Here is a 23,659-nt window from a genome sequence, read left to right as displayed (position 1 = left end):
GACCAAGGATTCTTGGACTATTGACCAAAGGAGACAGAGTACTTTGTCATGGCCATGATCTCCACTTCCCCGCCAGCTGGAGACCCAGCCGAGCCCTCCCAGCTCCCTGCGACGTCCATGCCACTAGATCCAGCCACGTCTCAGCCAGAGGACTTTGCGACATCTGGCCCTGCCAAGCCACGCCAAGAGCTGCCACCAGCCAATCCCGCCCCTGCCAAGCCTCGCCACCATCGCTGACCTTGTGGTCGGCCCCCAGATTGTTTTGCCAGTTACATCGACCTCCCGGTTGACCCCCTGAATTGTATTTATTTTGCAGTCTTGTGCTCGTTTTTTTAAAATGAATATCTGCTCAAAGAACTACATTTCCATGAGCATGCCAGGGACGGTCCGTCACCGGAAGCCAGCCTTTTGCTATAAATGTGTAAGACTAATCGGTGTTTTAAGCTCACTGTTGGATGGTTTTTAGTACGGAAAGTAATTCGTCAGTGGTGAGGTGTATCTGAACAAATGTTTGAAGGTTTCAGAGTTTGAAAAATAAATACATTTGACTGCAAAAATGTAAAAATATGGAATTTTAAACTGTTTAGAGGTCTTTTGTTTAATTTACATTAATCTCATCCTGGTAGGAAACCCAGTGAGTAAAGTGCAAAGGCTTCTGATGTTAGACAGTCAGCTTTCCCTTCAGTGATGATACGATGACGAGACGGAGCAGGACTCAGTCTCGCTCTGCTGGTCGCTGGTTCAGATCCACGTTCTGTGGTTCTGCTCCAGCACCTCAGAGCAGGAAGTCCTTTCCATGTGAAGACACAGAGGCATTTGTCTGAGAAGGGTCGAGGCATCAGGACTGTGCTGTAGACGGTGCAGGAAACCTGCAGTCCATCGTTACACGTGCTGGTTTGATCCCAGTGTTTTTCTGTAATACTGAAATGTCCTTCCTCTTTCTTTTAGCTGTATGCTGAGAAAGTTGCCACTCGTGGTCTGTGTGCCATCGCTCAGGCTGAGTCTCTGCGCTACAAACTGCTGGGAGGCCTGGCTGTGCGCAGGTGAGCATGTCTGGATTTCTTTAATTTAACTAAATTATTTTTGTTACAAATTTCATCAGACTGGTGTGATTTAAACAGTTAATGGCTCCACAGGGTTAACTTCCACCTTAGAAATGTTTTCTGCCATTGAGTAATATATAATGTACATTTACACATAAGCTCTTTACATCAACACAATCTTGTTCTTAATGAATGAATATTAACGTTAGTTTCACCGTTATAATTGTCTTTTTGTATTGTGTTTTGTCCTTTAACACAAAGATATTTTATTAAATGTTTCTTAACGTTATGCTTCCTAACATGACATCTTAAGCTCTAAATACATCTCTGCACACAGTTTAATGTTTGGATGTTTTTCTCAAGTCAATTATTTATGAGTGTATTCTGCTCATGGCACATCTTAGTATGTTGGAACCGACCCAAAGTATGAAATTTGATCGTAATCTAGAAGAGTAAACAGTAAAAATGCTGACAGAGGTTAAATTATGGTCAGTAGGAAACACCCTGTCATAAAAAACCTCATGTGTACTTTGAGGGTGAAGCCTGTGTTCTGTGTGTCGGCTTCTGTCCCTTCGGTGATGATACGATGACGAGTCGGAACAGGACTCATCCTGGTTCTGCTGGTCGCCGGTTCAGAATCACGTTCTGTGGTTCTGCTCCGGTTCCTCAGAGCAGGGGGTCCTTTCCAGGTGAAGACATTGAGGCATTTGTCTGAGAAGGGTCAAAGCACGCTTTAATGAAGCTCACTGATGAAGGAGGCGTCTCATGGCATGTTTTACAGATTTAAAACCTGAAGACCTCCAACTGAACCCACCATGTAGAAAATTTGTTTTTTATGAAGTCGACCAACCAGAATCATTTCAATCACAGTGAAAGTTTCCTGAGAGAGAATCTTGCAGTACTTTGGATCCACTGATCGATTAGCCGCTAACGCTGTTTTATCACTCTGCTTTTTCAGGGCTTGCTATGGCGTTCTGAGGTTCATCATGGAGAGTGGCGCCAAGGGCTGCGAAGTCGTCGTGTCCGGCAAGCTGAGGGGTCAGAGGGCCAAGTCCATGAAGTTTGTGGACGGTCTGATGATCCACAGCGGAGACCCAGTCAACTACTACGTCGACACAGCCGTCCGCCACGTCCTGCTGAGGCAGGGTGAGTGCAGCTCGGCCACATGCAGCCAAATCAAACTGCCATCGCGTTGTTTTGGTGGCACTGATGTGTTTATTTAATGCTCTCAGGTGTGCTGGGCATCAAGGTGAAGATCATGCTGCCCTGGGACCCCAGCGGTAAGATCGGCCCCAAGAAGCCCCTGCCCGACCACGTCAGCATTGTGGAGCCCAAGGAGGAGACCCTGCCCACCACACCAATGTCTGAGCAGAAGGGGGCCAAGCCAGAGGTGCCCGTCATGCCCCAGGGAGCACCTGTACCCACTGCATAAGAGGGTAAGAGACAGGGTTTTATTTGACTGCTGCAGGGCCTTCACAAGGCTGTATACTAATGATAGATCCTGTCCTGCTGCTAACCTAAGAGAGAAAACACAAAAACTACATTTGTTTTTTAGTTCTTCTGCAGTAAAATTGGAGGTTCTGTGAATTCTGATAAGTAGATCTGTTCTGTTTGCTACAGTGGAGCTTCAACAGGTTTAAATTATGACATTTTAGCCATTCGGGTCCGTTCGGGTGACACTGTTGCTGTCCTGATAATATATCGCAAAATAATCTGGATCCAGTGATTTAACACAGACTGTGGTGTTGGACGGTCTCACACAGCTCCCTTCAGTGATGATACGATGACGAGTCGGAACAGGACTCATTCTGGTTCTGCTGGTCGCTGGTTCAGAATCACGTTCTGTGGTTCTGCTCCGGTTCCTCAGAGCAGGGGGTTCTTTTCGGTTGAAGACATCGAGGCATTTGTCTGAGAAGGGTTTCAGCTCACAAACACAAACCGTGACACTTTTACAGGACACCAAAAACAGTCTTTTTGGAACTCACAGAAACTGAGGTCAACAATTTGAGCTCAGGATTCAGTTTACTGATTTCTGAAACTGAGTTTAATTCTTTTTTTTCTTTTTTCTTTTTTTTCTCTTTGCAGGTTTTCAGTTGTCACACCAGATGGAAGCAAGGCCCTTTGATTTTTGTGTACAAAAACAATAAAATTTGGAAAATACACTTAAAACAATGAGTTGGTTTATTTAACTGCCTGTAGGTTTCATGTGGAGTGGGAAAACTGAGGGAAAAGTTTACAATTTTCCCAACCAGCTCATCTTCAAAACATGCCAAAGTGCTCAGAAGATTATGAGCCGACCTCTTAAACACAATGTACCGTAATTTTTTTTTTTCCTGGTGTGTGGGAGCAGCAGGTTTATTTCACAGCAGAATGCAGAGTCACTGCTGAAGTATGAAACCAGTGTTGGGCATAAACAAAGTATATGGTAGAGAAAAGTCAAAGTAATGTCCCCGTTGAGGACACAGGATGTGAAATCTAATATTCTATTCAAAATAGTGAAAATCTAAAAGTTGCTATGGCGCCCCCTGGTGGGTGGAAGCTGGAATTTACACGTAAAGTAAGCTTCAAAATTTGGACATTGTACATGCAGATTGTTGGTTTTAAAATATGTTTCAGCTTTAAGTTTTGCATTTAGTGCACAGCTGGTTGTCAAACTGTGGTGCTGGCCCCGCTGGTGGGACACGAACCACCAGGTAAGAAATATGAGTTATGGTGAAATTGATACTCACCTTGAAAGTAAATGAATCAGGACTTTTGTTTTGTGTGTCAATGACTGATTGAAAAGAGAACTACGTCAGTGTGGAAACCAATGAGTACAAGACTGATGTTCACAGCTTCACGGAGTGTTTAACGAGAAAAGTGAGTAAGCTGAGTGAAATGCCCCTTTAGGGTGACGTCAGAAGGAAAGATGTGTCACTCTGCTCCATTTTCTGGTACAACAAACGTCACGTGTGACGTAAGTGTGGCAGCCTACAGTAAATGTGAATATATCACACCATCCATAGAACTTTACACTGAATAAATATATTTTAGAAATATACGAGTATAAATAAACGGTTATCAGTCTGCGCATGCGCGCTTTCCCCGTTTCAGGGTAAATTAAAAAGTTTGATAAGAAAGAGAATCGTGTTGCAGCCGAGTGATCCATCTTCTCGGCACTAAAGAAGGTCCGGGTTAGGCCACGCCCCCTGGTTGCTACCTGTAGAAAAATGTAACAGGTGAACTCCCAGCTCCCACCCGGACCACCGCTGAAGACACGATGAGTCTGCCGGACTACAAATCAACAGAAAAACCGCCTTCGTCCGCGGCTCCGGTAAGACTGCAGCCCTCGGTGCGATCGTTTGGAAGTTTGGTGGAGCTGAAGGAAATCCTCCACCTGCTCGGGGGCTGAACAGGTGGATGCAGGTGTAGCCAGACAACAAATTATAACTTTTTCCAAAGTGAAACAGGGCAGATGTTTGCTGTGCTGCTGTTTCACGGCATTTTAATCTCTAACAGTTTTCCAGAGACGCGTTAAAGGGCGCTCTGGTTCACAGGAATCAAACTTCCAACTTCGAGGAAGTTTCGTCTCAAATGTTCCCAAAACCTTTCCTGCCGTTTTAGGATTAATGGGAACACCGTTTAACTTCTCTGTGCATGTAAAGGTGGAGCCGACGCAGTGAGCGGTGGGATTTCACAGACTTACTGAAGTATTGCTGTACTTTCAGTTTAGCAGTATATGTAGTACTTTACTTGAGGAACAAGGAAAACGCTGTCATTCATTGGCAGCTACGGTCGGTTCCTTTACGGGCAAATGAGGCGCTGATACAAAGCAGTGCACTGTTACAGCCACAGCTCGGTCATAAAACAGCCACTAATCATCCAATTATAGAGGCAATGTTTGTGAATACTGCAGTCAGGAATGAGAATATTTCCAGATAATATTTTTAATTTAGATGCTTAAGATCATGAAATGTTGTCTCTGTGCATTGGTTTGGTTTTAACGCTTCTTCATAATATTTAAAGCGCATGTTTCCTTCGTTTTTCTCAAATTAGAGTACAGTATCAGAGAAATGTACTGTAAGTATCACAGGTAAGAGAGTAAAAAGTGACGCATCGCTGTGTAAGCAGCATTTTACAGCTGAAGCTGTGAAGCTGTTTACACTGTGGGTATGTCCCGGCTCACAGCGCTGATCTGACATGTCTGCATGTCCATGCATCTATTTTCTGCATTTTCCTGTCTTTTATGATCATGTGATAAACAAATAGGTGTTTATTTGTACTCAAAGAGCTTACATGCAGGCTAAATGTCCGCGCTCATGAACCACAGTAACACGGGACTTTTAAGCATATTATGTGGCACAATTAAAATAATTTAAAGAAAACAAACAACAGCAAAATGTTAAGAGACTGTTTTTGTACATGGTGATTGTTTTTTTGTTTTGTTTGTTTGTTTTTTTGTATAATCTTTGTAAAATCTGTTGAAATCTGAAATTTTTATATGTGAATCCTTCCTCTGAATTTAGTGGCATCAGGTAAAAACTACAATATATTTCAAATCTACACTGTTTTCATTAATGTTATATTTTTTTAAATGAATATATAATAAATAAATAAACATGTGAAAGGCGTTATCCATAATTTTAATGTTAGTCCTGTGAGGCCGCCCTGACAGGCTGCTTCAGTGTTGACAGACCATGAAGGAATGCAGTCTTATCTACCTGTGCAAATCATTAAGTGGGTGATTCATGCTGCCTGACAGCCTTGCAGAGCTACACACAGTCTGTGCATTCAGGTATTTATTTAGCTTTCTCTATGTGCAGATCTGAAGAAATCACAGACAAAAATACTCCTTAAACTCAAGTGAAAATCCTTGTTGTCAGGAATGATCAACATTCAAACTGTATGTAAAGTAAAGTGAGCATGCTCCATCGAGACAAGGGGAGGAAAAACTACAAGATGAATATGGATCATCCACAGGAGATGTCTTAGAACCCTCCTTCAAATACAAACACTTCTAATAAATATGATTAATTTCAAGACTGTAATTAGTTGTGTTGCAGATTTTGCAAACTAAATTGATCTATTATTGGTTATGTAAGATTCTGACTTTGACTCACAATAATAAGATAAAAGCTGCTTAAACTTTTGATTCATGATCGTCTGTATTTGAGCATGAGGCTGCACATAAGCCCAGTGTTTAAATACTGTAACTGTTCCTGCAGTCATTTGGTGCACTCTGCAGAAACCTAAATATCGTCTTTTTCCTCAGAACTTTCATGTTGTGCAGTTAAATGTCGGGGGTCACCTGTACACCACCACTCTGAGCACGCTCAGGAAGCACTCCGACTCCAAGCTGGCGGAGATCTTCAGCGGACCGCCCAAACTGCGTACTGACACACAGGGACGCTACTTCATCGACCGCGATGGGTCACACTTTGGAGCCATCCTGGAGTTCCTGAGATCAGAACAGCTGCCCAAGGAGAACATCCAGGAGGTCCGACTTATCACGATGTAGCTCTGCTCGTATAAAGCTCCATGTTTTTACTTTCTGATTCTACTAGACTGGCTTTGGATGATTCACAATTCAAAATAATCCTTTTTTGTATTTACTGGGCTTTGGCGCCACTGGCACAAACTGTTTTAACTCCTCCTCCTTTTAATTAAGCTTTCTTCTGATTGGTTGCGCCTGCAAACCTGTTAGACAGGGAAGATTATTAGGACTGTCCTCACACTGTTTGGCCATGTTTAATATGAATATCCGCCATAAGTTTACGTTGAAGAAGTTCTTAATAGTTTTCAAGTATTTAAGATATGAATATAAAACCAGTTTAAAAAACAGGGGGTGTGCCCTGCTGCCAAAATGAATTTTAAGTTTGCAACTCGTGTTTCTGCAGGTTCATAAGGAGGCGATCCACTACAACATCAAACCGCTGATCAAACTCTTGGAGGAGACTCCTCAGCTGTTTGGAGAGCTGGTGGGAAGGCAGCAGTTCCTCTCCAGAGTCCCACACTACAAGGAAAACATCGAGGTGAGCTGCACTCACACCAATAATCCACGACTGTTTGTAGTTTACACTCCTACTTTGGAATTCATGCAACTTCACATTTCCACTTTTTGAATGATCATTTAGAATTTTTCCTCCAGGTTCTGATTCGTATCGCCAGGGCCGAGGCCATCGCCGCACGCCACTCCTACATCATCATCTGCGTGCTGAGGACGGAGGAGGATTTGGGCTTCTATGATAATGCCATTAACAGCTTGGAGGCGGCTAAGGAGTCGGTGGTGACGTTCGGGCCGTGGAAGGCCGCCCCGTTGGTCAAAGATCTGCTGGACTGTGTAAAGATGGACATCGAGAACCAGGGCTACAGGGTGAGCATCCAGCCTCACGCCGTGGAGAAGAGCTTCCTGTCCAGGAGCTACGACTACTTTTATCAACTCACATTCACCTGGTGGTGATGAGACGGCTGAACAAAACTTGAAACCGTGCATACTCTTTCTTTAAAAAAATTACAGACTGCACTTTGTTATGTTTTTGTTATAGAGCCACACTAAAACAAAGGCTCAGTAAAGCATCGGTCTATCATTAATTTCAAAGGTACTGACTTCCTGAAAGATGGAAAAAAAAGAGGGCTTGTAGCTTCTGCTTGTGATGAGTGAAGTGCATCTTTCCTAGTAGCCAGCAGGGGGCGACTTCTCAGGTTTCAGAAGTCCAGCTTACCTCAGGGGACACTTTAGTGATGAGTTTGGGGTCTTACTCTCTAGCTTTCAGTCTTGTTTACTAGGACATGATGATATGTTTTAATCATTGTCTCTGTTAGTGTCCAGAAGGACTTCAGGCCGGGGCAGCCTTGTGATTTTCATCTGCCTGTCTGTGTTTGTCAGTCAGAGCTACGCCTCACCGTTTTTTCCTTTTCAAACTTGATATTTTTATTTAAACAATAAATGTTCAGCTCAAGGCTTCACAGCAGGACCTGAATAATCAGTGTGTGACGTTGCATTATGGCTATGTTAATGTTTTATGTACAGTCTGTGGGTTTAAGCACCTGCTGCCAAGCAAAGATTTCTATCTTTTAATTCATTTCAGCTGCTTATAAATATAAATGTTGGTTCATATTCAGTGCTGTGTTGAACAAACACTAACTACTCTATTATTAAATCTTCTTGTCCACCCGCAGGTCTCAGTAGTAACTTGTTTAATTAGATGGCATTGTCCACACGTGAAACTCATCCTACTGTCGTTACTGTAACACGAGCCACACAGCTTCTTGCATACGATTTGATGCAAATAATAAAAAGCAATTACAACATTTAGTCAAACAAAATGTCTGAATTTAGTTTTTCACATATTTCCTAAATATTTGGAAATATGTGAAAATGATAACTCAACAGTTATGTGACATTTAAAGAATTTAAATAAAACTCAGATTTCTTTCTTTTTTTTTTCAATCAAACCTAAATACCTAACCTAAATATCACAGAGAGAAAAGTAGTGTGATCGCAAACAATCCACAGGACAGCAGCCACGTACGTCTCCTACATTTACAGCACAAATGATCTTCGAGTGAACACAAAGACGTTTAGAAAGGCAAACAGCTGTGAAGTGTCTATGACGGGTCAGGTTTGTCCGTGCCCTGCAGAAAATCAGCCCCGTAGTAGAACTGGATCAAAAGAAACAAAATCAGTTTTTCTTTTTTGTTGCCCAAGTGTACCAAAGAGTTTCTTGTTTCTCCAATTTAATTGAGAAATCAGTGTTTGGTTTTATTTACCTAAATTGATCAAGGGGCCTAATTAAGACAGATTTTGGATTTGGTCACTTGGCCACATGATTTCATACAAATCCAGAGTGATGGTTTCTTTCTTAAAAAGCAACATGTCCAGTGCTCCTTGGCGTTAACTGTCTGGTCATTCAGTCCTTAGCGTGTTGCTGTGTTAGACTTTCTAACCAAAGGTTGGTCGTTTAGTATAAAACTTCATACACTGTAGCCGGGGAAGTTAAGTCAGTGACGAAAAAAAGAGCGTCACACACACGACAACCAAGCATTTCACAACCCAGTTTAAGAGAACTAAAAAGGTCATTAAAAAAAAGAACAAGCGTCCTGACAGAAAGCAGAGCAGTGTTTGCCACAGAGCAGGGCATAGCATCCATCAGCTGTCTCATGTCAGACCACATCCTTTGTGATCAGAGTGTGACTAAATGGCAACAAACAGCGGTTACAGGGGCCGATTGTGCAGCTTGGAGGCCACAGATAAGAAAAAATCTGGGGTCGTTTCCACAAGCAGCCCATGAGTGTCCTGCTGGTGTGTCTTCCACAACATTAACCTAGATTTGTTAACACGATAAAATTACAGACAATCTTCAGTTTTCATCTAAAGGACGTTCAAAAGAAAAAACAAAACTAACAAGTAGCACTGCTGCACACAGTGAGCGTGACAGGGAGCATTTAATAAAGTCCCAACAGCTATAAATACCTAAGTTGGTCCACCAATATTTGGTGAATTCATGAGTGAATGTTTGGTCGCTGAAAAGTCAGATGGCAGAATGTTAGCAGCTGACAAGCTCTTCTTGAAGAATTTCTTCGAATTTTAGCTCAAGTGCAGGATGACGCGCAAAGAGAAAAAAGGTTTGCTGAGGTATTAGGTCAAAGCACGATTTCTTCCCTTGTTCAAAGAAAGAGGAGGGGTGGACACGTAGCATACAGTATTTTCACCACAATGACACAATTGCACTTCCTCACAAAAGCCCCTGAGGATGAAATATTGCACAAGATTTCACACCCTGGATCTCATTATAAGAAAAGTGATGCTGCTAAGTGACAATTCAAAAAACAACGTTTTTGTTTGTGTTTAACACAAACGCCGTTACTCAGCTCTGAGCGTGAGCAGACATCTTTTTATTCTTTGCTGTTTCACAAAACTGTGCCACCTGTGATCAGCCCAGCAGCACTGTTTGACTGGATCATTTGAGCAAAGCATAAGAGTGCAGTTAACAAGTCCTCTAACCTTGCTTTAAAGCCACAGGGCAGGCACCTTCAGGCAGGCACCAGTAGCAGGAATGAACTGAGCAAATCTAAATTAAAAATAGATATCAATATAAAGATCGATTATTTAGAATTATGTTATTGTGTTGGCGTTTATTTCACTAAAACTTTGGATGTCTAAAGTGGAAAATATCAGAAGAAGTTTGAAAACCACTGATTGAAACCACACACTGTAAAAGAGATGAACACAGCTGCTGTATCACCCACTGGTCTGGCCTGTGCATCTGAAGCTTCAGTGTTTGCATTTTGCCTTCTGACATGTTCGTTTTTCAATGTTGAGATGGAAGCTTTGAGTGCAAAGACCCAGCTGGGTTTTCGGTATAAGGATCCTTGTGCTCTTTTGCGTTCCTGTTTTTTGTGACCACACAGACCCTGCAGAGAATTTGAGCTACAGTCCACCGTCCGTCCACCTTTGATTATAAAGCACTTTAAAACAACTACAGCTGACACAAAGTGCTGTGCATTGAAACTAAACAAAATAATAAAAATACGACATAATAAGATATAAATAAAACCATAAAAAAGATTCAAGCAAACACAAACGTCTGGGATGATTTGTGTCTCACAGGAAACCAAATGATGTGTCAGATAATTCTATTAAAATGCTCCAGAATGAACCAGCACCATAGACATGGTGGAGAGGTCCAGTTTAGTGCCGCCAGTCTGGCTCCTAAAAATTGGTTAGTGACCACCTATCAACCACCGGTCATCAGGGGAAAATGGGTATCCTAACTGGATGTGACTGGTTGCTGGAGACTGCTGTGACGTCAAATGCTAAAGCTTAATTCATGCAGGTCTGCAGACCAGTCAGTGACCCACCAGTAAGCACCAGGTGGTTGTTGTCATTGAGTAAAACTCCTTGTAAAACGCTTTACTGCACGCTGCTGCACCGAAAGCCTTTTTGGAACAGCTTTGCACTGCATAGTTTGTATGGAAGACGCTGACTTGTCTGCAAACAGTCACCGACTACAGGCCACTCTGCAGCGAGTCTGTGACTGCAGCACAAACTGGAAACAGAGACGCTTGAATCATGTTGATTTGGCAGTGAGGCACAACTTGTACTTTGAAGTTGTTCGTGGACAAATCTGCGTCTTCACTGCAAATGCATAGCCGCAGCAATCTGCCACTAACTGAAACGATCACTAGGAAGTTTTGGGCGTGGCACCCTGTTTGTAACTGAGACAGCCACCAACCTCCTGCAACTACTCAAATTCAAATTCAAATTCAAATTCAAATTTTATTTGTCACGTACACAGTCATACACAGTACGATATGTAGTGAAATGCTTGGACAACTGCTCGTGACCTAAAGACAACAAAAAAGGAAAAGGCTATGAATAAGATAGGAAATAAATATGAAAAATTAATAAGGGTAAATTTAACTAGGAGGGAATAAAATATAAATTAAGGTTAAAAATGAAATAACTGTACAACACAAATTAGAATGAAGGGTAATTTAACTGGGAAAGAATAAGATAAAATATCTAAATTAAAGTTGAAAATAAAATAACTGTACAACAAAATACACAATATAGAACTATATAAGAATGTATGAAGAAATATAAATAAATATAAATATATATATACACAATAACAGCAGCTGTACAAGTATTAACCGGAAATGAAGAATATAGTGACCAGTGTTGTGCAAAAACAAAGTCCAGAAAGTCCAGTGTGTGTGTAAGAACTATATGTGTGGGTCAGGACTGTGTGGTGGTGTGATTGAGAGACCGTATCGCCTGCGGGAAGAAGCTCCTCCTCAGTCTCTCTGTGTTGGTCTTCAGGGAGCGGAATTGCTTTCCTGACCTCAGCAGAGAGAACAGTCTGTTGTTGGGATGGCTGAGGTCCTTCACCATCTTCCTGGCCTTGGTCCAGCACCGCCTGCTGTAGATTGAGTGCAGGTCAGGGAGCTCGGAGCGGATGGTGCGCTCAGCTGACCGCACAACCCTCTGTAGAGCTCGTCTGTCCTGCATGGTGCTGTTCCCGAACCAGGTTAAGATGTTTCCCGCCAGGATGCTCTCTATGGTGCACGAGTAAAAGTTCCTGAGCACCTTGGAGGGCAGTTGGAAGTCTCTCAAGCGTCTGAGGTGGTAGAGACGCTGACGGGCCTTTTTCACCACGGTGTTGATGTGACAGGACCATGACAGGTCCTGCGTGATGTGAACTCCGAGGTATTTGAAGCTGTCCACTCTCTCCACTGGGCACTCGTTGATGACGGGGGTCTGGTAGTTCCTCTCCTGCTTGGTGCTGAAGTCCACTATCAGCTCCTTTGTCTTACTGACGTTTAGAAGGAGGTTGTTCCTCTGGCACCAGTTCTCCAGATTCCTAATCTCCTTCAGGTAGGCCGTCTCGTTGTTATCAGAGATCAGGCCCACCACGACGGTGTCGTCAGCAAACTTGATGATGGTGGTGGAGCTGGTAGTGGCTACTACTACTCATCATTTTTCCCTGGTTACTGGAGATTACCAGGGAGTTGCTGTCCAGTCTAGGCCTGTGTCACTACAGCTGTATCCAGTGTATGTAACAGTATTTTAGATTTTATTCTCTTAAAAACATACAAGGTACTGTGAAAATCCTTTCACATGGTATCCAAATATGTATGTTTGCAGTTTGGAGTAAAATGCAGAAGCAGCACAGGTCTGATGGGCAGGGACAGCAGGAGCTTTGATGTGATTTAAAGAAATGGAAAAAGCTGCTTGTTATAAGCACAGAAATGAGCTTTCACACATAAACACATTTTACTGAATGTGTTTGTGATGAAAAACATTTAACACGTCGTGCTGGAGGCTCGTATCAGTGAGGCTGAAGGCTGATGTGAGCGTCCTGTTTAGTTTGGGGTAACACAGGAAATGAAGGTGGCAGTCTAGAAAGAGCTGAGGCAGCAGCGACGAGAACAAAACACGCTGCGGTGTTGAAATCACAAACATGATGAGAGTCCTGCTGCTCACCAGTCTTCTCCTGACAGGTACAGATTGTTTGTTGTTGGTTTGATTCTTAGCTACAGAGGTTTCTCCTTTTTTTGAGATTTGTATTCTTTAAAAGCTCTTTTAAATGTAAATGAACACGTGTCTGATGAAGACACACAGAAAGAAGTTTTGCTTCACTTGAATTACTTTTACTTTTTTATCTAATCTTTTTTTTAGGATCCATTTATCCAATCGTTTTAATATTCAGAACCGATTGTGATTAAAAATGAAATCTGAAACACAGACCTCACGAAGGCAAAGCTTTTATCTCCACACAGGGTTTTGTGTGACTGGTTGGATGTGTTTGATTGTTTGCAGGTTTTCTCAAAAGTAGATTTGCATGAAAAATCTACAGGAGGTGAAAAAGTCTCCCAACTTGTGAGAAAGTGAGAAATTGTCTTAATTTTCTCATGAAAATAAAATTCAAATTAAAAACTTCAAACATTTCGAGAGACTCACACGTGGAGGGAACTTTTAGTCTGTAACTTAATTAAAATTTACATTTAAACGATTAAAAACGTCATTTTATTCATTGTTATTTGTTATCCTATTTACAACTCTGACTTTTAGGTTTCCATGTCTGTTCCTAATGTTTGATGCAGATCTGCAGTTCTGAACTGTAGCCGAACAATTTATTGGCTTTTTGGGGGGGTTGTGTTTTCCTTCTTTGTTTTTTTGTCATATAAATTTTTTTTTTAATCTCTCATTTCAAATACATTCAACAGGGCGGCTGACTGTATAAAGGTGATTATAGACACAGGGGAAAATCGTTGGTATGCACTTTGGTCCTCGACCTTTTGTCATGTTGGCCTCGTGCAGGGAGTTCTCTGACCTTTTAGTCTTTAAGTCTTAAAAATGTGCAAACAGCACAAGCAGGGAAAGTCTTTCTTTAAACTGCTTTTTTTTCCTTAAAATGAAAATTACAGACTACAAAGTTGGACTGTACTGTAAGAAAATATTAAAGAGCACAGATGTTTGAATATTACTGCATACTAAATTGCTCCTTTTAGATCTTTCATGTCTTTCATGAAGGTTTTATCAGATTTGTTTAAATAAAAAATCTCTTGTTGACAGGTGCGAGGTGCAAAAAGGACGTGTTTGTGTACAGCACAGTTGGAGGAGACGCTCTTCTTCCATGCATGGTGTCCTCAGACTGCTCCGCCATCTCCTGGACCTTCTTTAACAAAGGCACGGACGTGCGCTTCGTCCATGAGGTCGTCAATGGGAAGGTGACGGCCGATTCAGAAAAATCCAGCCGTATGACCTTCGCATCCAACTGCTCCATCAGCCTCCGCAACCTCAGGGTGCGGGACGCTGGATCCTACGTCTGCCTGAGGAACGACCAGCCTGTCACTGACGTTTACCTCTCCCTCCTCACAATCTCGTCTTTCTCCACCTTCACCGACCTCCAGCCTGGAGGAATCCTCTCCTTGACCTGCACCTTCTTCACTTATTATGACGCAGGGAGCTGCAAGTCATACTCAAAGAGCGTGTTCGGCCTGAGCTGGGTGGATGAGGATGGGAGAAAGCTGCCCAACAACAGCAGGTTGGTTTTTTAGGTCATTTTATTTCTGTTAATCATAAAGACTATTACTATAAATAACCCATAACACATGTTGTGCTGTATTGCAATAAATGTTTTCTTTATTGCAATCATCTTAATAGATAACCATTTTTTTTATTTTAATCGTTTAAAAACAGCTAGTACCATTAAATATAAAATATGAGTAAAAGTAAAAGATTTATTTATTCTTTATCTAAGGAGGAAAATATTTCCTGTTATTAAAAAAATCTAAATTGCGAGAGTATCTGAGCTGAATTTAGATCGATGAGGTTCTAATACAGACACATACACACAGCAAAATACACAAAATGAGATAAAGACTGAATAAAAAAAACAACCAGAATTATAAACTTATATTTTACATTATAAAAGAAAATGTAAGTCAAATGAAATTATTGTCTCAGACCAAAACTAAAAGCAGAAATGTTCAGGTGAACACTGCCTGGTGATGAACGACAGCTGTGTGATGTTTCTCTGTCCGTTTCACCTCTGTGCAGGTACAACCTGACCAGCCACACTCGCTGCAACATCACTCTGGTGACAAAACTCCAGAAGGACGACAACAACAGGAGGTGGAGGTGTCTGGTGAACACCACAGAGAACAGCAGAGCCGTGTTTCTGGACTTCAGGTCTGCCTTTTTGTTCCAAAATAATGATGATGACAGCCTGAATCCTTCGGTCACGGCGATGTGTCAGGTGAAGCTGCCCATCAGCCGCATCGTGCTCTGTGTGGCCCTCCCGATCATGGTGATCATAGTGGCATTCTTCACGTGGAAGTCGGACCGCGAGAGGGCCAAAGCATCAGCAGAATCCTTCATGCTCCACGAGATCAACTGACCGTCCATCACTGCAGGATTTTTGTACTATTTTCACTTCTCTGGCCCCTTTTCAATCATCACATCCTCATGGATCCTGTAAGAGAATACTACTACAGTTATGTTGCAGTATTGTATTATTAATGACATATTTTATTAATAATTTGTGGAAAATTTTAATGCAAAAAAAAGGTTCTTGTTGTTTTTTAGTTCTTTGTTTGTTTGTTTTTTTAGATTTGTTTTTACTGCTGAAATGTGAAAAAGACGTTGCCTGGATGCGATCTGTTGCTATGTTGCGTTGTTTTAAAGCCTGTATAGATCTTTCAGCATTGATGGTACATTTCCAGATGTGCAAGCCGCCGGACCAGGGGCATAATCAGACCCAACCAATATAACCCCCCAATAAAATTATGAATTATCTTGCATAAATAGGCTGTTGATTTTCTTTACTGATTTCAGATATTACCAGCAAAATAGTTGCATGTTTAATCATCTGGGAATTTACCCAAATTTATTTATTTATTTAGACAGAGATCTTGACCCCCATTGGTAAACATTATTCTGAAAAGTTTCCACAATTTGTAGACAGTTTTTGGAGCTCGGTGAACCTCTGTCCATCCTCTCTTTTTGTTACTGACCTGTTGTTAATTAACACAGCTGTGAAATGTCCTCCAGTTGATGCTTTTTAGTACCACTTACTTTTCCAGCCTTTGTTGTCCCAACTTTTCTCAGATGTGTTGCTGCCGTCAAATTCAAAATGAGCTAATGTTTTATAGTAAAATATTTCACTTTAAACATTTGTAATGTTTTGGTGTTGTATGTTGAATAAAATGTTGGTTTATGAGATCTGAAAATAATTGCATTGTGTTTTATTTACAAACTTTGTTGACATTGGGGTTGTAATTGTCTGAAATCGCTAAAAGTGTGCGAAGATGCAAGGTCATAGCTTCACTGCATTACACAGCTACAAAGTATTACAAAGCTAAAACAAATAGTAGATCATCCAAATATCATTACTCACATTTGCTTAAATAGAAAAATAGTAAATACGTGCAGTGATTCACTGAAATATGCATATATACAAAACAAATAGGAACAACAAGAGTACAATTCTAACAAGTCTGAAAAGTCCATATTTGGCATGATCACCTTTATTCATCAGCACAGCTGTCTTGTAATTTCTATAAGTGGTCTTCAGGAATAATCCTCCAGACTTCTTTATAGCTCTTCTTTGGATTTCTTCTGGTCTCTATCAAGATGATCTCACACTGCTACCGTGATGCTGAGTCTTTCCAGATGGTATTGGATTCCAAGTTCCCCAACATCACAGGATCCAAACCACAACAGAGCCTCTTGTAGAGACCCTCTGCTGTACCTCTCTCTTGACCTCCATCTGTCAAATTTCCTCCAAATGTTAGAGACACACTGCACATTATGTTGAAATGTGCCTAATTGTAGCTAAGTGCCTAAAGAATCAACTTAAAATAGCTTCTTTTGCTAAGTTGCCTGTTACGTGTAGACATAATACTGGTTTCTCCCTTGACTTAGAGGCTGTCTTATGCTTGAAGAGGTGAAAAGGTGTTTAGTGAAAAAGAAAGAAAATGTTTTTTGCATATCAAATCTGACATAAAGCTATAAAAATAAACAAAATGAAAGTATATATAAATATTAATATCCAAAATAATAATTAAAAGATCGATGTCGCGGACATGGACAATATCAGGAAGTTACGGAAACTGTAAAGGGACAATTTATCCTGCTGCTGAATGGAAACGCTTAGCTAACTGTGTGTTCATAAACATGGCAGCACATCTGAAAAAGCGAGTTTATGAGGAATTTTCCAAAGTTGTACAGGTGAGCACATTATAACCGTCTCGTCAGCTGTTGTAAACTTAGAGTTTAAACGTTAAAGAAATCGCTAAATGTTACAATTCTGCGCCAAGTACCGTGTTAGCTAATGCTAAAAGATAGCCGCTCACAGTCACAACACAACATGGATCCTCTGAGAGTTTAGTGCAGAGGAAAAGCACAACTTATTCCGTTTAGTGCTTTTATTCTTACACACAGTATAGCACGGTATCCACTGACAGTGGCATTTTACGCTTCGGAAGCTCAAAAAGAAACCGAGTTGTTTACATCCGATTTAGCATTCACGTCAATCATTAATCCGCTAACTGAGCTCGTTCGCATGTTCTGAGTTTTTCCTGCACAGAGGAACTTCTGGCTCCTCTCACAGAGGATTTTTAGCCAAAGTAAGAGGAAACTGTAATAGCTGTTCGAAGCAGTGCTGTTATTAGCCGTTTATGCGTCATGTCATTCGTTTTTGTGGATCTTGTGGCTTCATTAAGCAACAACATCCAGCTCGCAGTGGGGCAGTTTGTTGTTAGTGTGACCAGAGTTGGCACCTCACGGTCCGAGGCTACGGTTCTCAGACAGAAAAGGGTTAACTTGCCTTTGAGGTTACCAGTGTAAACTACAAGTTTAAGCGTCGCAGCTTCTTGGAGATGAGTGAGAGGAGAGCGGAGCAGGAGATTTAAACAGCGTCTGCAGTAATGGTCACAACGCAAAGGTCTGTAGTGATCAAAGAGGAGCAGCTGATTTACTGGATGAACTATGTTCCTACTCTCACCTGTCAGCATGACCTCTCACCTGGGTGGTGACCAAAACAGTAGGATTGCAGATATACGTGGCCTAAATGAGCTGTTTCTAGAGATGGAGCGAGGAACTGAGAGAAAAATGAGACAATTGATGGTTTGAGCTTCTTACTGGGAAAGCTTTAGTACGCCTTCTGGGTGAGATGTTTCAGGCAGGTATCACTGGGGGAGACCCCTGCGAACACCCAGGCTTGGAAACACCTCAGTACCCCCCAGAAGACCTGAATGAGGTGAAATTAGAAAGAGGTCTGGGTATCCCAGCTTAGACTGCTGCCCCTGTGACCTGGATTAAAAAAACAAAAACAACACAGGAGAACATGGATAAATGGACAGTAGCTCTTAGTATATATGGTCAAAAAGAATAGATGGCCCAGTTAGAGGAAAAAAGATTATATGTCAGGAGATTAGATGCTTTTTGTAGTTGCAACTGTGTTTTTACACTTACAGATTCCACATGAAGAAACTCCAGCCAAAAAGCTGCGTCTGTCCAAACCCAGTAAATCTGCTGCTCTCCACATTGACCTCTGTAAAGCCACCAACTCCACCGATGCCCTGCAGTACCTGCTGCAGTTTGCACGCAAGCCTGTGGAGGCAGAAAGCGTGGAGGGTGTGGTCAGGATCCTGCTGGAGCACTACTACAAGGTAAAGAGTTGTGGGTATTTTTTTTCTTTTTAAATAGAGTTGATAAAACCAGAATTCCCAGTGTCCTAAAAAAAAAGTCAAACTTCTAATGATGACGATTCTTTCTTCCAGGAGACGGATAACTCTGTGCGGCTGAAGATTGCCTCTCTGCTCGGCCTGCTCTCTAAAACGCAGGGCTTCAGCCCCGACTGCATCGTTGACGATGCCATTAACACGCTCAGCAATGAGAGTACGACACATCTGAACATTTATCCATCTCCAACACTCAGAGAAACTTTCATAGCAAACTGTTTTGTTTCTTTGTGTGTTCAGAGTCCCATCAAGTTCTCGCCCAGCTGCTGGACACCCTGCTGGTCATTGGTACACAGCTGCCCGAGAGTCCTGCACTGAGACTGAGGCTCGTAGAGGTGGCCTACAAGGTGACACAAACACTTATTCAGAGTCCATACACAGAATTTGTCTTTACAAACTCAACAGGACTTTCTGCACAAACCAGTAAATGTCCTCCTCGTTTCTCTTCTCTCCTCTTAGCATCTCTCTGATACGTATTTTGGGGTGAGGAATAAGTGCCTGCAGCTCCTGGGATGTCTCGGCATGGTGGACGCTCCCCTAGGAAAAGAAAACGAGGGCGCGGGCACATCCTTAGGTTTGTATACATACTTATTGTATTTATTTTACCTAAAGCTTAAAATGTTAAAAATACAGAGAGGTAAATCCATCAATCCATCCTTTTGTATCTAAGTTTGATGTCTGATTTAGTTTAATCCTCAAAACGTATTTATGTGTCATTATTTATTGTGCTTTAAGTTGCTGTGTGATGGTTTTTATGGCGGCCTGCTATTTTACCTCCAGGAGGATTGAGGGATGTCCAGAGCATTATCAGCGACTACTTTGGAGACCAAGACCCCAGAGTCCGCACTGCAGCCCTCAAAGCCATGGTAGGAAAACCCTGTAACCCCCCCTGCACTGCAACCAGCACTAGAGACTCATGTGTTTAGGAACCAAGCACAGTGAGCTTTAAGGAAAACAGCCCACTCTATTTTCAGGTTTCAATAACTCTGCTTGCTCTCTGTGCTGTTGTTTGTTTTCCAGCTGCAGCTGCATGAGAGAGGGATGAAGATTCATCAGATTATTTATGATCAGGTACGAGCAGAATACGTCCTCACAGCTTACTGCACTCCCACTGTAGTTTAGATGTTTAATCCAACCTTCTGTATGTATTCTTGTGTGTTTGCAGGCCTGCAGGCTGCTCACAGATGACTACGAGCAGGTCCGTTCTGCAGCAGTGCAGATGGTTTGGGTGCTCAGTCAGCTGTACCCAGAGAGGTGAGGAGACCCGGATTCTCATACTCAGTTTCAGTCAGTGTAGCTGTTGAGTTTGTTCCGCTCTCTGGGTCAGAAACCACGACTGATGTCTGAAAAGATAAATCCTAACTGCTGTCTGTAAGCACTGTCTCTGCTGAAGTGCAGAAACCTTCATGAAACTTCCATGTGCGACGACTTTATATTTAGCCCAAGGCTACTTATGTTCTCGAAAGAAGAAGTAAAAATAAAACAAAACAGAAAGCTGCCAGCTTTTCTGTGCAACAGATAATTCCAGCAGAGTGTTGTTAGGTCCTAACCCTTTTAAAAACATCATTTACAGCTAAAAGATGAATAATAAAGTAAAAGTCCCTTTAGTATATGTGTTATTCTTTCCAGTGGTAGGTTTGGTTATGGTTTATCCAGAACATTTACTCTGACTTTTTCACAAAACGGTATTGTTGGAAAAACTGCCGTTCATAAATGTTTGTTTTTTTATATTTTCATGTTCCTTCTGGATACAAACTTTGCTTGTAAGCAACATTTCTCCAGTTTTTCTGATTTGTAGCTTGTTGATGTTTCTGTCCAATCAGCATTGTACCCATCCCATCATCCAATGAGGAGATCCGGCTGGTTGATGACGCATTCGGTAAGATCAGTCACATGGTCAGCGATGGCTCCTGGATGGTTCGGGTGCAGGCCACGAAAACATTGGTGAGTAAACAAAGTCTTCCATGACAACAACAACATCATCAGCAATTAAGTCAGTTTGATATATGGGACACAAACCTAGAAGAAGTCCTCACATGAAGAATCCACAGGTGGACCCATGTGTCCTCATATCACTGTAGAAACGATGTAATGCAGCACTGAGGATGGCTCACCCACCACTCAGGAATCTTAATCCACATATTTACAATCTTTACTGAGTTTGCTCTCATTAAGTGGAAAAATGCCTGCAGATTAATGATGGGAAAGAATCTGTGTGTGTGTGTGTGAGGCAAATGGTGTTAAAGTGAAGCTTTTATTTTCTCGTGTGTCAGGGTTCGATGCTGCAGGTCAGTCCTCACTTCCTGGAGCAAACTTTGGATAAGAAGCTGATGTCAGACCTCAGGGTGAGTTAATTTTTTTAAACAGTCTGTAGCAAAGTGATGTTGATCGGCACAGCTCCGCTCACTCTCCTTTATTCCTCTTTTCCATCCAGAGGAAGCGCACAGCCCATGAACGAGCCAAGGAGCTCTTTGCTTCCGGAGAGTTCTCCTCTGGCAGGAAGTGGGCCGATGACGCCCCGAAGGAGAAACTGGACACGAACACAGTCAACCTCATCGCCTCGGGGGCTTGCGGAGCCTTCGTCCACGGCCTGGAGGATGAGATGTTTGGTAAAGGAAACCCAGCAGAGTTTTGGATGATACGTTCACTGAGTTCAGGCTGCTACAGCTAAATGTTCTCATAAATGTCTCAGGAGGTTACAGAAAACTTTAAAATGTTGTTTTAAATAATTATCTGCCAAATGATAAGACCTGCTGTGATGCACAGACTGTTATATAGCAGGTAACTCTGCCTGTCTGTGCATTGCATCCATAGATTCCATACTTGTAGCTTGCTAACTACACTTACTACCGTTAACTAGTAACTCCACCCGCACGTCTAAATGTGGTCACGTCTGGCTCCAAAGAAATGGTGTGGTGTGGCAGTGGACAAAATGAAGCTGAGTGTCTGCAGATATAAAGAGTTGAATGACTGAAGTAAATGCTGTTTTCTGTCTCCGGCCTCTGTTGAGGATGAATTTTTCTCTTTTTGCTGAATATTTTCTGGTGTTTTAAACTTTGTTTCAGAGGTTCGTATTGCAGCGGTGGAGGCGTTGTGCCAACTCGCTCGGTCATCTCCGAGCTTCGCCGAGAAATGTCTCGACTTCCTGGTCGACATGTTCAACGATGAGATCGAGGAAGTGAGGCTGCAGTCCATCCACGTGCTGAGAGAAATCTCCACCCACATCACGCTCAGAGAGGACCAGCTGGACACGGTGCTGGCCGTGTTGGAGGTATAAGAGCGGGGAAACGATCTGGAATCACAAACCCGAGTGATGTTTTTGTGTCTGACTTTCACCGTCTGTGCACAGGACTCGTCTCGAGACATCAGAGAAGCTCTCCATGAATTACTGTGTTACACCAACGTCTCCACTAAAGAGTGCATCCAGCTGGCTCTGCTGGAGCTGCTCAAGAACCTGAACAAGTATCCCACCGACCGCAACTCTGTCTGGAAGTAAGAGTCTACAGCCCAGTGTATAAATAACTCTGCAGAGCTGCCATGAGTTAAGCTGATGGTTTATTTATTTCTTTTTTAATTTTCTACTTTCAGGTGTTTGAAGTTCCTGGGATCCCGCCATCCTACGCTGGTGTTACCGCTCGTTCCTGAACTGCTCAGCACACATCCATATTTCGACACGCCAGAGCCAGACATGGACGACCCGGCCTGTATCCTTCACACACCTAAAGATCTCAAACACACACAGAGGAGCAGGAACCTGAGTAACGCCACCCACCGAGGGGCTTCGCAGGTCATCCATTATGACCTGTTGGTGCAGTTTGGCTGCTTTGTCTCTCCTCGACTGCTGTGCGCTGCGTTTCCTCGTCCTTGACTCCGTTGATCTCAGATATCGCCGTCCTGGTGTTGGTGTTCAATGCTGCCAAGTCGTGCCCCACCATGCCGGCGCTGTTCTCCGACCACACCTTCAGACACTACGCCTACCTGAGGGACAGCCTCTCCCACCTCGTGCCGCCGCTAAGAGTGAGAACTGAAATACTGCATCACATTACAAACTAGCAGCATTAACAGCCGCTTCACAGTCGGGATGCTTGATTTTTTTTTCTCAATCATGTTTCTGAGAAAAATGTCCGTCAGACCTGGAAAACACGGTCAACCCGACAGCAAACAGCACCTGCACTTCTGTGTCATCAGACTGATGCTGGTGACGCTCACGGTCCTTCCTGTCACTTTCTGTCTTTTAGTTGCCCGGCAGGAAGCAGGTGTACGGTCTCGACTCTGTGGACTCGGGTCCGGGTTCTGGTTCTGTGGAATCTGCTCAGCTCTTCCTTCAACAAAGTCTCAATAGAGTCAGCACCATCCAGAACCTGGAGGCACCTGGAGCCCAGGACCTGCTGGACTTGACCATAAGGTAAACGCACACAGTGAAGTGTGCACACGAAGCACGCAGGAAGGATTTGTGCTGTCACATTTTGAACATGTTTTATGAATGAATGCCAGAAATCCCTTCGATATTTTTTTCTTGCAAACGTCAGATCATGAGACTTCCTGATATCCTGAATGAGTAACTGTAGGGATGTGATTGTTATTTGTGAGTAAATGAGTCGTTAACTGGTGTCTGCAGAGACCTGCTGCGGCTCGGGGAGCTGCAGACGGAGCTTGCTGGAGCTGCTGATTTCTGTGCTACATACCTGCGCTGCCAGCTGCTGCTAATGAAGGTAGGAGTGTGTTTCTGCTGCGGTTCTGAGTGTCTGCAAACAGACCTGTTCTTCAGATTCAGAGCTCTGTCCCTCGTTTCTTCAGGCTCTGCAGGAGAAGTTGTGGAACATGGCCGTCCCTCTGTGCCTCAAACAAAACGTCACGGCCACAGCAGCGGCTCAGCAGGTCTC

At 42.7% G+C, this 23,659-nt stretch overlaps 4 protein-coding genes across 4 annotated transcripts in view; all 4 read left to right on the top strand.

The window, feature by feature from the left end:
- Positions 1–3,212, top strand: part of LOC102215655 (40S ribosomal protein S3) — a 7,955-nt gene extending 4,743 nt beyond the window's left edge. The window contains exons 4-7 of the mRNA XM_005737439.2: positions 949–1,043; positions 2,002–2,189; positions 2,276–2,479; positions 3,129–3,212. Coding sequence (XP_005737496.2) covers positions 949–1,043; positions 2,002–2,189; positions 2,276–2,475 — 483 coding nt within the window. The 3' untranslated portion in view covers positions 2,476–2,479; positions 3,129–3,212. The remainder of the gene's footprint in view (positions 1–948; positions 1,044–2,001; positions 2,190–2,275; positions 2,480–3,128) is intronic.
- A 952-nt stretch (positions 3,213–4,164) lies between these two features.
- Positions 4,165–8,320, top strand: kctd14 (potassium channel tetramerization domain containing 14). The gene is made up of 4 exons (XM_005737438.2): positions 4,165–4,356; positions 6,295–6,519; positions 6,920–7,054; positions 7,171–8,320. Exons 1-4 carry the CDS (start codon positions 4,303–4,305, stop codon positions 7,480–7,482), a joined length of 726 nt encoding a protein of 241 aa, XP_005737495.1. The 5' UTR covers positions 4,165–4,302; the 3' UTR covers positions 7,483–8,320.
- A 4,619-nt stretch (positions 8,321–12,939) lies between these two features.
- Positions 12,940–15,594, top strand: LOC102215082 (uncharacterized). Its single transcript, XM_005737437.1, has 3 exons — positions 12,940–13,028; positions 14,104–14,575; positions 15,091–15,594. Exons 1-3 carry the CDS (start codon positions 12,989–12,991, stop codon positions 15,428–15,430), a joined length of 852 nt encoding a protein of 283 aa, XP_005737494.1. The 5' UTR covers positions 12,940–12,988; the 3' UTR covers positions 15,431–15,594.
- Positions 15,595–17,151: 1,557 nt separating this feature from the next.
- Positions 17,152–23,659, top strand: part of ints4 (integrator complex subunit 4) — an 11,515-nt gene continuing 5,007 nt past the window's right edge. Inside the window, exons 1-18 of the mRNA XM_013911977.1 lie at positions 17,152–17,262; positions 18,510–18,704; positions 18,816–18,933; positions 19,017–19,123; positions 19,236–19,350; positions 19,557–19,642; positions 19,797–19,847; positions 19,942–20,030; positions 20,600–20,720; positions 21,050–21,121; positions 21,211–21,385; positions 21,842–22,047; positions 22,126–22,268; positions 22,365–22,480; positions 22,660–22,793; positions 23,015–23,181; positions 23,395–23,488; positions 23,574–23,654. Of these exons, the coding sequence (XP_013767431.1) occupies positions 17,209–17,262; positions 18,510–18,704; positions 18,816–18,933; positions 19,017–19,123; positions 19,236–19,350; positions 19,557–19,642; positions 19,797–19,847; positions 19,942–20,030; positions 20,600–20,720; positions 21,050–21,121; positions 21,211–21,385; positions 21,842–22,047; positions 22,126–22,268; positions 22,365–22,480; positions 22,660–22,793; positions 23,015–23,181; positions 23,395–23,488; positions 23,574–23,654 (2,124 nt within the window). The 5' untranslated portion in view covers positions 17,152–17,208. The remainder of the gene's footprint in view (positions 17,263–18,509; positions 18,705–18,815; positions 18,934–19,016; positions 19,124–19,235; positions 19,351–19,556; positions 19,643–19,796; positions 19,848–19,941; positions 20,031–20,599; positions 20,721–21,049; positions 21,122–21,210; positions 21,386–21,841; positions 22,048–22,125; positions 22,269–22,364; positions 22,481–22,659; positions 22,794–23,014; positions 23,182–23,394; positions 23,489–23,573; positions 23,655–23,659) is intronic.

This window comes from Pundamilia nyererei, unplaced genomic scaffold, assembly GCF_000239375.1.
Source record: "Pundamilia nyererei isolate P.nyererei 1_Seehausen unplaced genomic scaffold, PunNye1.0 scaffold00076, whole genome shotgun sequence".
NCBI lineage: Eukaryota > Metazoa > Chordata > Actinopteri > Cichliformes > Cichlidae > Pundamilia > Pundamilia nyererei.
The sequence above is the reverse complement of the archived record's forward strand: the minus strand, read 5'-3'. Positions and strand labels throughout refer to the sequence as shown.

Excerpts from the sequence above, each read along its gene's own strand:
- kctd14 (XM_005737438.2), top strand. The coding sequence starts at position 4,303 with ATGAGTCTGCCGGACTACAAATCAACAGAAAAACCGCCTTCGTCCGCG. Across the intron at positions 4,357-6,294 it reads CGCCTTCGTCCGCGGCTCCG|AACTTTCATGTTGTGCAGTT; the intron begins GTAAGACTGCAG and ends CTTTTTCCTCAG. Across the intron at positions 6,520-6,919 it reads CCAAGGAGAACATCCAGGAG|GTTCATAAGGAGGCGATCCA; the intron begins GTCCGACTTATC and ends GTGTTTCTGCAG.
- LOC102215082 (XM_005737437.1), top strand. The coding sequence starts at position 12,989 with ATGATGAGAGTCCTGCTGCTCACCAGTCTTCTCCTGACAG. Across the intron at positions 13,029-14,103 it reads CACCAGTCTTCTCCTGACAG|GTGCGAGGTGCAAAAAGGAC; the intron begins GTACAGATTGTT and ends TCTTGTTGACAG. Across the intron at positions 14,576-15,090 it reads AAGCTGCCCAACAACAGCAG|GTACAACCTGACCAGCCACA; the intron begins GTTGGTTTTTTA and ends ACCTCTGTGCAG.